We start from the raw sequence: 13,703 nt of genomic DNA, 5'->3' as shown, positions 1-13,703 counted from the left end.
GGGCCGCTGAGGGGCGGGCCGGGCCGGGGGTTGGGTCGGGCAGTGTGCGGTGAGTCGGTGGGGCCGGAGATCGGGCGGCGGGGCGGTGCCTACTGTCAGCGGCGGGCTGGGGGCCTGCTGCGGGGGGCGGCGGCTGCGGGGGGCGGCGGCTCCGCGGGGCGGCGGCGGAAGTGGGCCCGCTGTGAATTGCTGCTGCGGAGCGCGGCCTGTGGCGGGGCGCAAGGTGGGCAGCTGCTCCGCGGGCTGATCGCCGGCCGTGGGACCGTGTGCTGCCGCCTCTGCGGAGCCGCAGGAGTGCGATTGGCGCCGTGGCGGGGTGTGGAGGGAAAGGGGGCAGGACAGGGCTGCCTGTCCTCTCGGGCCACCCGCGCAGGGGTCGGAGCCCGCGCACCGGGGCTGGGTCCGCCAGCCGGGCCCCTGCCGGGAGGGCGGAAGGCGGGTGCGCGGCAGAGCGGCCGTTGCTCCGGGAAGGTGCTTGAGCGCCCTGCGGCGCTGGCCGGGGGGGGTGTCTGGGGTGACCCCACCTGCTCCCCGGCAGCAGGAGCCCAGGCCGGGGGGTGGGTGTGCGCGGAGCGGGGTTGCGTTTGGCTCTGGGTGGGATCAGAAGGGAATCTGAACCTGAGTTGCTGTTTGGAGTTAAAGGTTTCAAAATCTCTCGGGGTCATTTGCCGTTCACCTCGTTCAAACGCTCCTCCTAGCCCACGTGGTGGAAGGAAGGCATTTTGAGCCCAGGCTTGGCCTGAATCCTGGTAGGAAGCACACACTGATTAGCAATTAGTCTTAAGACTGCCTCGAGAGCAAGCCGGGCCCAACGCAGTCCGAGGTGTGTGCTGCAGGGCCACCGTGCTGGAGCAGCCCTGGGCAGCTGTGTGTGAGGAACAAAGCATTGTGAGGAGCTGCTTTGGGGTCCACGTCCAATTAGGAAGAGTGTTTAAGATCTGGCAGCCAGTTCTGAGCTTGCTGTTAATTTCACTTAACTTGTTTCTCATTGAAAGGGTGGTGCCTGAATTATTTTGGACAAAGTGACTCTTTAGTACAGTGATCACAGTGGTAGCTGTTACTCTGTCAACTACCTGGCTGAGGTCCAAGGAAGGTCAGATCCACCAGAACATCAGGAAGGTTTCTGATTTCTTTTCAGGTCCATTGTTGCTATTTAAGAAGTATAATTTACCAGCTTGGGCACTCTTTTATGACTCATTGCTTTACAAAGGGGTATTCAATGCAGAGCAGTAATAGTGTCACCAAAGTACTTTGCAACCCTGTGTAAGCATTCGGTCCTTAAGCAGTGCAGTTTTAGGAAAATGTAAGATTTTTTGGTACCTGAGCAAGAAGACTCAAGCCTTGGCCAATCCCTACATGAAACCGTGATGAACAAGTACGAGTTATGTTGATATCTGAACTTTTTGCCTGTGTTGGTATCTGAACTTGCTCTGTTCTTCAGCTTTCCTGGCTGTTTGAAGTGGAGCGCTGAGCTCTGGCAAGCAGGGCTCTGGCTGGGCTCATCCTTATGAGCTCTACCTCTGCTTCAGGGAGAGGTCAGGGAAGTTTGTTCTTTCTGCTTATGCTGGCCTGTCCTTGCAGTGCTGGGTAAAGAACTGCCTGGGTGGCTGGGCCAAAGGGGTTGTGGTGAATGGAGCCAAATCCAGTTGGTGGCCGGTCCTGAGTGGTGTTCTGCAGGGTTCAGTACTGAGCCCGGTTCTGTTTAATATCTTTATCAATGATCTGAATGAGGGGATTGAGCACACCCTTAGTAAGTTTGCAGGTGAAACCAAATTGGGTGGGAGTGTTGGTCTGCCGGAGGGTAGGAAGGCCATACAGAGGGATCTGGACTGGCTCGGTCATTGGGCTGAGGCCAGTTGTATGAGGTTCAACAAGGCCAAGTGCCGGATCCTGCACTTGGGTCACAACAATCCCAGGCAGCGCTACAGGCTCGGGGAACAGTGGCTGGAAAGCTGCCTGGCAGAGAGGGATCTGGGGATGTTGGTTGACAGCGGGCTGAACATGAGCCAGCAGTGTGCCCAGGGGGCCAAAAAGGCCAACAGCGTCCTGGCTTGTATCAGGAATAGTGCGGCCAGCGGGACCAGAGAAGTGATCAGCTCCTTGTACTCAGCACTGGTGAGGCTGCACCTCAAATACTGTGTTCAGTTTTGGGCCCCTCATCATAAGAAAGACATTGAGTTGCTGGAGAGAGTTCAGATGAGGGTGATGAGGCTTGTGAGGGGTCTAGAGCACAAATCCCTTCTCTAAATGCCTTGTTTATGTGCCCTGTTGCTGTTCAAGAATTAGAACTCCAGCTGGGCATGCAGCAGCACTAGACCGGATGCCAAGTCTGAACTCTCAAGACATAATCAAGTCTTTATTATCAAGCACATATCTATGTGTCAGGAGAACTTTGTTGGAAGAGGCTGAGGCATTTGGGGTTATAAGCATTGCCAGGGATTGGTGGAAGCTTAGCAGTGTTTTTGAAGACCTGTATTTTGGACTGAGGTACCAGATTTCTTCGGTGAGTCCAGCCAACACAAAGGAGTTTGGTGAAGATGGCCAGGGATGCAGTCTCTCCTCTCACTGCTGTGCTATTTATGTGTGCCTCTTCATTGGTGTCTTTAGAATTATGGCCAAAGTTTCCATTTTGTGGCTCAATTACATACTGTGCAGTCTATGCAAGAAGCATGTAAACAGACAGCGTGTCTGCCTGCGCAGGGACCCCACCTCCCTAGTAGCTGCTACTGCAGTGACGTATGTACACCCCCACGCAATCCCTGCAGCTGCTACCTCTGCATGCTGATGAGCAGGATGGGCTTTTCAACATTAAAATGGAATTACTGGGAGCTGGTTGGTACATCGCTTGCCTACACACCTGTAACAGGTCAAAATGTAGTTAGTATTACCACCTGTAAATTAAGGACTGTGGGTGAATTAGATTTTTTAAGATCCTTCTGCAAAGTTTTCCTCACAAAACTGTTTTTTTTTTCTTCATGAATCAGTTATTTCAAACCTTGCGTATGATCTTAGCAGCATTTTGCATGCAGGTTACAAATACTTTATCTCTTGAGAATGAAGTGTCATGGAAGAAACAAGCAACCTGTTTTGCAGACTCAGGGTAAGGCAGACGTGGTTTATTTCTACACCAGCAGGACAGAACACAGAGAGACAGAGGTTCATGTTCTATTGATTTTAAAACAAAAATATTAGGGCTTATATAAATGTACAGCAGACAAAACCTGTCTTGTGAGGGGGCCTGATGTGGCACAGCAGCATCTGCGTAGAAGGAAACTTTGTTTCAGTAGATGTCAGTAACCAAATCTGACATTAATATTGTCATGACAGATGTGTAGAAAATAGGAAATTGAGAAAAATACTGGAAAATGAACCTGCCAGGGAGAAAACAGAAGAACAAGCTTCCTTACCAGATTGCTTGTTCTCCAGCATTCCCCCGTGCCTCTCCTGCACAGCAGACTGCAAAAGGACAGTGAATTATTTATTTCTGTTAGGGTGCAACCAGATGAAGTAGTTTTCAACTGAATATGCTCTGCATTTTGTCAGAGGTGATTTATCTTTTATATCTAATAAGATTTGTAGCTTTTTGGCTATGACCTGCAAACACTGAATCTCATCTTTGTCCATCTGAAGCCAAGAGTGTGCTTAGGTACAGCCATAACTCAAACAGTGAGTGCTAGTGAGCTCTGTAAGCAAGTGCACCCTTACGCTCTAAGCAGACATAGAACTGAAGTAGAAAACATCTTTATGTGAGTTATTCACAAGTGTGTATAAGGTAAGGCCCTCCTGTAATATTTTATCACTTTTGTAACCAGAGGTTAAAAAAAAAAAAAAAAGCATTGCTTAGCATCAGCAAGCCTTCCGGCCAGCAGAACAAGAGTAAATCTTCTGAAAATAGAAGTGCGGGAAAACTTCTAGCATACCCCATTTGTAGCTTAATTCTGTAAGAAGCATGAAAAACTGTTAAAAGCAATTGCATTGCCCACTGGCACAGGGCACACGTTGGCTGACACTGTGGTGACAGACAGCACAAGCAGTTTAACAAGCATGTTCCAGGCTCCATGGAGGAAGAGGCCTGGAGGTCACTGTTGGGAGAAGGCAGACAAATACAGACTCCTGGTTCTTGGTGTGTAAGTCTTCCTTTCCATACCTACCATATTTTACAATGGAACAGAACTCTGCATGAGAATATTGCGGGAAAGTAAAGACGTGGGAAAGCAAGATGTCTGGTTCCAGCCACCTGGATGATAAAGGAAGATCAACACTAACGTGACCATCTGCACAGTCAAAGAAGAAATTGTACTAACATAATGAGATCATAGCACCTAGTCGAAATATAAAGGGCCTTGGACGGGTTGTGCTGAAGTACGTTTCTCATAACCGTAAAGAGTGATAGCCCAGACTCGTGAGAATGGTATCTCGGGCCGGATAACTGCCCCCAAGTACATGTAATGCGTGAATGTCCTTGAGCCTGGTCTGTGGATGAGTGGGAACGTAACTGAAACAAGCATAACATGAGTGTGGTGTGGTTTTAATAACAATTATTGCTAAAACATCTTAGTCCAGGCCCGTATCTGTAAATCCTATAGATTGTCAATGGCTAATACAGAAGGCCTCAGCCTGGCTCAGCTTTCTGCTCTGCTTGGCTCTGCGCTCCTTCCTGAACAAGATCTCTGCCTGTGTGTGCATCTCTGTCTGCATCCTGGTGTGCATCGTTCCTCATCACCACAAATGTTTTATGTCCTTGCTTGAGAAGTGACTGTTTTCCCCTCTGGGCTCCTGGAAATGCTGATATTTGCTGTTAGCACAGGGTTTTTTAAGAGCTGGCACAGATGTTCGCAATGATCATGACCTCTTGTGAGTCTCACATTTGTACACAGCATGACACAGGAATTGATTTTCTGTAGTTTATAAGTGACTAAAGTGATCTATTTTTTTCAATTTGTATATGAGATAGGAGTTTCCCATTGGCAGAGAGCCATGTGCGATTTTTTTGTAGGGAGGGGCTAGAGACCTATGTAATCTCAAGGCAAAGCTGCTGAGAGCTTAGAGTGAATTACACCAGCTACGAGGTAAGGTTTTTGGATTTTGGACATGCATAGGGAAATAGTGTACCTGAAACTAAGGCAGTGACTGGGTTTTATGGATTAAATGTTTGTAGGTACATTTTTACCGACATTATTGTGTCCATCAAATGTTAAATTATTAATCAACTGCTTTCTAGGTGAACAGATTTAAGAACAAGAAAATTAAATCTCAGAATTGTGGAGTGCTTCCTCTCACCCTTGTCTCCCTGTTGTAGGGAAGAGGACGTTATTTACAAGGCGAATATATTTTTGGTAGCCATTTGCTTGTGCTGCTGTTAATGCTTCAGCTTTATCGTTGACATGATGTTAATAACTGTGAAGCCGTTAGAAACCAGGCACGTCTACGTGTTTGCTGCTGATGTGCACGCACTGGTTCTGAAGCGGGGGGCTGAGAGTCTGTCTAGAAACCGTTATTGCTTTAAATTCTAGCAAAGAATTAAAATTAACCAAGCAGATACTGCACCTTGGTTCTGTCTGTGGTAAAGGCAAATCTACCGTTACCAGAGTCAAAATCAAATTCCACATCTTTGGGTGCTTGCCTAAAGAAATAAGAGGAGCAGGGAGCGTTGCAAATGAGATTGAATGCTTACGATGGCGTAAAAAAACCCTAAACCCTTTATATCACTTTATAATGCAGCATAATAGCTAGTGGAGAAAACACAGTAATTGCTGATTTTCTATTGTATACCTGGTTGAACAGTAAACTGTATCCTGAGATAATGCCAAAATAAATAGAGCAGTATATCTCGCACAGCGTTCTTTTTGGTCAGCGCAGAATGCTTTGGGATTCCAAGAGGTTTTAATTTGCTTGTTTTCTGACACAGGCCAATTGCAGAGTACTGCTTAACTAAACTACTTATGCAAAAGACATCTTAAGGCAAAATGACAATGTGTAGCACCTCAGTATAGTTTTGTACTATACTAATTTGAAGACATTCTTCGACCATAAATTGGTTTCAAACAAGGCAACTTTGAACAATGCTTAAGAACCAGTTAAAGACTCAAAGCCAGCATTCTGAATCCTTATCTTGCAAATCTTACTTCTTTATTTCGAACAGTAGGAAATCAAGCACATAGAAACATGGCTGCGAAACCCAAGCTGCACTATATCAATGAACGAGGCCGAATGGAACCGATACGGTGGTTACTGGCAGCAGCCGGGATTGAGGTTTGTCTTTCTTTTTTATTCTAGGAGTGTGTGACAAATACATATTTTCACTGTTCCATATAAAAAACATGAGTGACTGGAAGTTTCAGGCTCTGTCTTTAGGGCATTGCTGACCAAGCCAACAATGACCACCCGCTTACCCATAAGCAGGAGGGCCTAGGCTTCCCATTTTACTTCCAAGCATCATGTGTCAAGCCTACCGGTAGCACCATAAATGCCTCTGCCCTGTAGCTAGTGACAGAAAAAAATTATAGTCACAGAAGAAGAACTTCTGATCACAAGGGTCCAGGACTTTTAACTCCAAAGGCCGCCAGTTAAATCCCAGTGTTCAAAATAGCAAAAAATTATTATGCCTATTAACATGCAGCTCATCCCTGAAGTTACTGAATATCGTTAAAAAAACCAGTAATTGTTTTTACCTCTTACAATTTCTGATATTAAATGGCAGAGGGAGTGACTTAAGTGCTGTGAGTTTTTGTCATGGTGATGGGCACTGTGCAGAAAGCCTCATGGGGCACATCATCTCTTCTCTTTGTCCTTTTTCCAACTTGTGGCCAAGGACCTATAACACAGTCCTGCTTGCAATGTGAATTTACTTATCCCCTCCTCTGCCTGCACCATCTCTTGCCAGCACCGACAACAGAAGTGGCGCGGTCCTCGATTGCTCGGCAGACAGTTTTGTGCTTTTTCAGTCACCTCAGCTTTACAGAAATCTTGCCTGCACAAAAATATGAATCACATGGGAGAGGGAAGAGGAGACAATGTGACAAAGGCAGAAGAAATTTTTAAAGATATTGCTTCCCCCAAACACAGCTCTTTGTGTTCTCACTGTCTCTTGCAAAGCAGAAGCCATTGATAAAACATGAAACGTGCAGTGACAACGTAACTTTTCTTCTCTATTTCCTGCAGTTTGACGAATGTTTTGTGAAAACAAAGGATGACCTGCTGAAGTTAAGAACGGGTGAGTTTCCTTCACTTGTTGATATTTTTTTAATAATAATACCAATAGCTGCCTTAAAAAGCCTACAGAGTCTTATGTCTCTTAAAAAGAAAAATGAGATTAGATTGTACATGGGGTAACACAGCTGCACCCTGCAGTGTTACGTGGCATCATCCACCCAGTTGTTTCAGACTTCACTGAATCACAGAAGGGCTGAGATCAGAAGGGACCTCTCAAGATCATCTGCCCCAACCCCCTCTTCCAGCAGGACCACTCCACAGTCTCTCTGGACAGCCCATGTCCATGTTGAGTAACTCTCACAGTAAAAAAGCCTTTGCTGAAGTCCAGGCGATTGACTCTCCTGTGTTTCAGTTTGTGACCATGCCTCCCATCCTGCGACAATACAGATTTTTGTCATCAGGTCGTCCTGAAATTCATTTGTGTTTTAGGTTGCCGACAAAGCTTTTGTGTTACAATCTGTATGAAGCCAGAGTTCCACATTTCTGAGCTTAACCTGTACCTCCGATGCATTCCTGTTTCCCATGGCAGCTTCTCACTTTGCTGTCTTTGTCTTCCATCCTGTGCACGTGACACTCACATTATGAGAGGAAGTGGAGAGCGAGGTACCAATCTCTTCTCCCTGGTATCCAGTGACAGGACGCGTGGGCATGTTTCAGAGCTGCACCAGGGGAGGTGTAAACTGGACATTAGGAGGCATTTCTTCACCAAGGGGGTGGTCAAACAGTGTAAGAGGCTCCCTAGAGTGGTGCTTGATATTCCAAGACTGTCACTGTTTAAAAGGCATTTGGGCTATGCTCTTAAAAACATGCTTTAACTTTTGGCCAGCCCTGGCGTGCTCAGGCAGTTGAACTAGATTATTGTTGTAGGTGCCTTCCAGCTGAAATTATTCTGTTTACTCCAAAGGAAATTACATGTCTGTGTCGTTCCAGTCCACTTGTCTTTTCAAAGATGCCCGAGCCAGGGTTGGCATTTGCAGTCCTGCTCCCCTTTAGGAGAAATGACTGGATCCCCCTTCCAGCTTTCAGAGAGTTTTTTGAGACACAAGCCTAAATGAAAAAGGGCCCTTAATAGCAAGCAATGTCTCTGCATGCTTGGCATACACTGGAAAACTTCTTTAGTTTGAGGGTGCCGGAGCACTGACCGGAACAGGCCGTCCAGAGAGGTTGTGGAGTCTCCAGAGAAGGAGACCTGCCTGGACACATTCCTGTGCAATCTGCTCTGGGTGAACCTGCTTTAGCCGGTAGGTTGGACTAGGTGATGTACAGAGGTCCCTTCCAACCCCAACCATTCTGTGATTCTGTGATACAAAGATGGATGTAGCTGATCAGTTGAGTCCAGAGATATGATTCCATAAGGAAAATACTCTGACTTGCTTCTCTGATCCATTCCTGGGGGTATTTTGTCTTCTTCCTTGCCAGAATAAGGCTTCTGCAGACCAGTAAGGGATGTACATGGCTCCAGTCTCACACCAAGTGATGTTTGGCTCTTGTCAAATATCAATATTTCCTGCTTCACGCCTGTACAGATGCATGTCATTGTGTAAAGTCAATACAGTAGTCACAAATACATTATGTGCATTTATATTCTCATCATATGTTTTCCAGCCCTTAAAGAGTACAGATTTCCATAATACCAAAGCATGACAGAAAACAGGTCATTATAGGTGAGATCCTTCAGTTCTTCCCATCTGTATTAACCTCCATGAAAATCATCTGAGTTAGGGCTGTGCGGTGCAGGACTTGTCCTTTTTCACTGTCCGACTGCTGAAAGTTCTGCACTTGGCTGCTTCCTCAGAATTGAAAAAACTTTAAGTTATTAACATGTCCCTGAAAGGTGGTTCTTGGTTTCATGGTAAGCATTTTCCATCCGTGCTATGGGAATGGGGAAGGTTGCCACCAAAAGGGTTATCAAGCCCTGGAACAGGCTGCCCAGGGAAGTGGTTGAGTCACCAGCCCTGGGGTTATTTGGAAGACATGTAGATGTGGTGCTGAGGGACATGGTTTAGTGGTGACTTTGGCACTGCTAGGTTAATGGTTGGACTCAAGGATATTAAGGGTCTTTTCCAACCTAAATGATTCTATGATTCTATGTTTCTAATTAAAAATAGTATGTGTGGTTACTTTGCCAAACACCCACTAATGGTTCTCATTCAGAGACTGAATGTCTCCTTGTCTTGTCCTCTTTTCCCTAGATGGATTTCTGCTGTTTCAGCAAGTGCCCATGGTGGAGATCGATGGGGTGAAGATGGTGCAGACCAGAGCCATCCTCAACTACATAGCAGCAAAGTACAACCTCTACGGGAAGGACCTGAAGGAGAGAGCCCTGTACGGTAGCAGTACCACCTTTGTTTGTTAGACTGCAGTCCGTCCTACCTCTCTGTGTAACACAGGAATATCCCAGCTCGCAGTGAGATTCAGGGTGACAGAGCAGTTTTTCACGTGGCACGTGCTGACTGTGGCTGCAGGTGATGTTGCAGCAGCAGCTCAATTAGGTGGGCGGGATGGAGCAAAGGAGTTCATGAAGGCCCAAGGTCAATACAGTCATCAGACGAAAGCAGTTGGGAGTACAGAGGGCAGACTGTCTCACTGGCACAGCTTTGCGCTTTCTCCTGCAGTTGTCAGCAGCAGGGATTTTCACCACATCAAGTTCAGAGAAATGTCTTTGATGGAAACAAAAGCCTTCTCTCTAATAACAACCAGTAATCAGAATTAGAATTATTAACTGGTGATTAAAGGACACGACTCTGAAGGCATGTGGTTTCACTTGAAGTATTTTGAAATGCCTCAAGTTAATTAGCACAGGTTAATATATTTTAGGATCTTGTTTAGGAACTATATAGACCCGCTGTGTAACTTGCCGTGTCCGATTGGACTTCTAGCACAAGTTTGGAGGACACACATGCCAGTTGTGTACTCAGGTTCAAATAAACCCACTTCATACAGGTAAGTATCGCTTGTAGTGAAAAATGGGCATGGTGCAGTCCTCTAGTTTTTGGTGAGGCACTTGGCACTTGTCTTTTGTCACACTCTCCCTTTTCGCCCCGAAGCTACTGCAATCGGGGGGAACTGCTCCAAGCTGCGCATGCTGGATAGAAGAGGTGGAGAGTGAAGTTATTGCTGGTAGATGTCGTGCTATTCAGACCTACTGTGTTTGACTTGACCAGCTGAATATCTTCATTTCAGAATTGATATGTACGTGGAAGGATTATTTGATCTGAATGAGTTACTCATGACCTCTGATTACCTACCAGCGGATGAAAAGGAGCAACAATTAGCCACTGCTTTGGACAAGGCCGCAAACAGATACTTCCCAGTCTTTGAGAAGGTAGGTGACAAAGATGTAGCAGCTTAGTTAATATTGTTTTCCTGAAACTCCATCCTGGATCTACACGCTTTTATTGAGTAAAACAGGGAACAAAATTTGCCACTTTAAGATATAAATGCTATGTTTTTTGTGAGACTGGGACAAGGATGGAGACAGCACGCTACAGAGAGGACACACAGCACTACAAATCTGGGAGAGATGCAGAGCTGCAAAACTCAGGAAACACTGAGCCCCCAAACGTCCATGTTTCCGTCTGGACGTTGCTTCAGACAAAAGACGCTACAGCATCAGCTTTTACATAAAGTTTGCTCCTAGTGTGCAGAACTCCCTGTACCATACATGCTGTGTAGTGCCTGACAGCTTCTTCTGTAGTAAAATGAAGAATACATTAGCTGGGTGTCAAGACCACGAGGCACAAGTTACATGAGGAGAGCTCTCAAGGCAGTATTGCCAAAACTCAAGAGGAAACAGGTGAGAAGTCATGGAGCTGCCCATAATTTGAAAGAATCCAAGATACTCTTACTATACCCTGTGCTGAACTTAAGCCTGATGTAAATTTTGTAGGCATTTGCACAGATGGTTTTATCCCATAAAGTTTAGCTTTCAACACAGCAGCGCTGATTCCATGAGCTACAGAACTGAGGGCAAGAGAGATACAACTGAGCTGCCAGAAAGCGCAAAAGAGAAAGGATTGGTAAATTATGCAAGGATGACAGTGTGGTCAGATCATTGCTTTGCACTACAGTTGTTCTTACTGCATTTTCTTCTTTCAAGGGTAACTCCATGGCGTTTACGACCTTGCTTTGCAGAAAAACAAAAAATCACATCTGCTTCTGGTTCTCTGTTTTTAGGTTTTGAAAGACCACGGACAAGACTTTCTTGTTGGCAACCGGTTTAGCAAGGCAGATGTGCAACTACTTGAAGTCCTTTTAATGGCAGAGGAACGCAAGCCTGATATCCTTGCCCAATTTCCTCTCTTGCAGGTAACCGAATGGACAGTTTTAATGGACAGTGAATCAAAGCCGAACCACTGATTTAAACTGGCTGAGAAATATGGGGGCGTGGGAGGGTGAGGAAAGAAATGAAAGACAAAACCAAACATTCAAAGTACTTTTAGCTGGCCCCAAATACTGACAGTTATTGCTACTTGCTGTCACTGTAGCCACAAAAATGTAAGAGGGTGAAGCATGTAGATTCTTTTGCAGGATCAATGCACAATGTTAGTTTTAGAGCATGGATAACATTTAAATGTCTGACAGTTACCGTAGTTCTTAAGCACAGTGCTGTTTTGGTTTTGTTTTGTAGAGTTTCAAAGCAAGAATAAGCAATATCCCCACAATAAAGAAATTCCTGCAGCCTGGCAGCCAGAGGAAGTCACTGCCACGACAAGAAGATATACCAAACATCATGAAAATTTTCGACTGAGCAGCAACCTAACCCCACAGAAACTCTATTTCATTGTCTTTGTGTTTTCTGAAGTGAATTTTTGATCCCTCCTTCCTTAGCTACAGCACTGCTTTTAGCCTACCACAAACATTTCCAATGTAAATCTGCAGGAGCATGCCAGCAAATGAAATAGTTCACTGAATTAAGGGGTACACTGGACAACAAAAATGTCTTCAATTACTTAATAGAATACCTGAAATAAAGTCTTACTATTGACAATGAAGACCAGTTTGTTTCATGACTTCTTGCTGCTGCTTACACACCTAAGGGTTCTCTGGTTCTGTCTTCCTGGCATTCCCAAGAGCTGCTGGAAAATGAAGAGACTTTTTAGCCCAAACAGTGGGTGATGCATGTGTTCTGGGAAATGCCAGGCAGAGCCTGCAGGTTCTAGTTTCATAGGGATGACAGCTTTGGATTCAGCTTTCCTCTGAACTTGGAGTACACTGGGACCAGAGGCCTTACTGCACCTCTGTTTTGTCACTAGACATTTAAACTCTTGTAGCTTCACCAATATTTCCTTTCACAAAAGGTCTAATACAGAAGCTAAAAGCACTTTGCACCACTTTGTTATGTCACTTTATATTAAACTCAGTGAAATATAAGTTGCATGTGAGTTGTACCTTATAATCACTTATATCAGTCTCTACTACTGAGAGGATAGCAAGACAGTTGAACACATAAATATGTGTATTATGTAAGACGAAATCAACAACGTATGCAAATGCAACAGCCAGTACACTAAAACCAACTAATGGTCTAGTAGTGGCAGTTTTAGGGTGGGCAAACTCAGGGCACTAAAACTCTTGCTAAGGCAAACAGTTTCTTTAAAAGCAATATCATGAAGCTAGAATCAGTTTTTAGCATCAAGAAAGGAAAAAACACAATGTTTTTCTGCAGCAGAGCACATATCACTCAGCGTTGTTGGAAGAGCTGTTTCCCTCTTGCCTCACTGAAGCATTCGGGCAGCACTTGCAGCTGCTGGGCACTGTCAGAAACTCAAGGCAGAAACCTTGGCTGTGGCTGCCAACTCTCTGCCGTGTGAGTCCCTGCACAGCCCAGTGGTTTTAGGAGCCCGTGCACGCACCCCAGCGTTTGGCCACACAGACCCAGAGTCCCTGGCACGCCAACAGCTTGGCAGCCCTTGCGCAGGGGCTGTGGCCCAGGCCCTTTCCCCACTCACATCATCCCTGTGACCCTCTCACCGCTGCCTCAGGGGCCTCAAATCCTTTCTCCAGCCCCCCGTGCCCCGGCTGCCGTGTCCCTCTGAGGTGCAGCCCCAGCACTCCATTTGCCTCCAAGCCAGCCCCACGGAGAAAGTCACTTCACAAGCCTTCGGGGACAAGCCTGAGGTGGCTTTTCCCGCAGCTACACTTGCAGGGCTTAGGGATGCAGCTTAGCTGCAGGACTTAACTGGCCCTTGGTGAAATTTTCCAGTAAGGGTGGTGAAACACTGGCACAGGTTGCCCAGAGAGGTGGTAGATACCCCGACCCTGAAGACAGCCAAGGTCAGGCTGGACGGGGCTCTGAGCAGTCTGATCTAGTTGGAGATGTCCCTGCTCATGGCAGAGGGTGTCGGACTACCTGTTTTTAAGGTTCCCTTGCAACCAAAACTATTCTAGGATCCTGTGAAGCTGCGGTCACCAGGCCTGAGGGAGGGAGGGGGCGGGCAGGCTGCCCAGCACCGCCCCCGAGAGCAGCAGCCGGGGCCGCTGAGGGGCGG

General features: G+C 46.3%; 1 protein-coding gene across 3 annotated transcripts; it reads left to right on the top strand.

Annotated features, from left to right (window-relative positions):
* Positions 1-12,171, top strand: LOC308038776 (glutathione S-transferase-like). Of its 3 annotated transcripts, none has more exons than XM_080341617.1 (7): positions 1-49; positions 6,143-6,252; positions 7,162-7,213; positions 9,405-9,537; positions 10,396-10,537; positions 11,389-11,520; positions 11,843-12,171. In XM_080341617.1, exons 2-7 carry the CDS (start codon positions 6,166-6,168, stop codon positions 11,960-11,962), a joined length of 666 nt encoding a protein of 221 aa, XP_080197743.1. In that variant the 5' UTR covers positions 1-49; positions 6,143-6,165; the 3' UTR covers positions 11,963-12,171. The 3 variants fall into 3 exon arrangements, with proteins under 3 accessions (XP_080197743.1, XP_080197745.1, XP_080197744.1); XM_080341619.1 differs by having other exon boundaries at positions 27-49; positions 6,146-6,252; XM_080341618.1 differs by lacking the exon at positions 1-49 and adding an exon at positions 205-223.
* Positions 12,172-13,703: the final 1,532 nt, after the last annotated feature.

This window comes from Nesoenas mayeri (assembly GCF_963082525.1).
Source record: "Nesoenas mayeri genome assembly, chromosome: 3".
Taxonomy (NCBI): domain Eukaryota; kingdom Metazoa; phylum Chordata; class Aves; order Columbiformes; family Columbidae; genus Nesoenas; species Nesoenas mayeri.
This window is presented reverse-complemented; position numbering and strand designations above follow the sequence as displayed.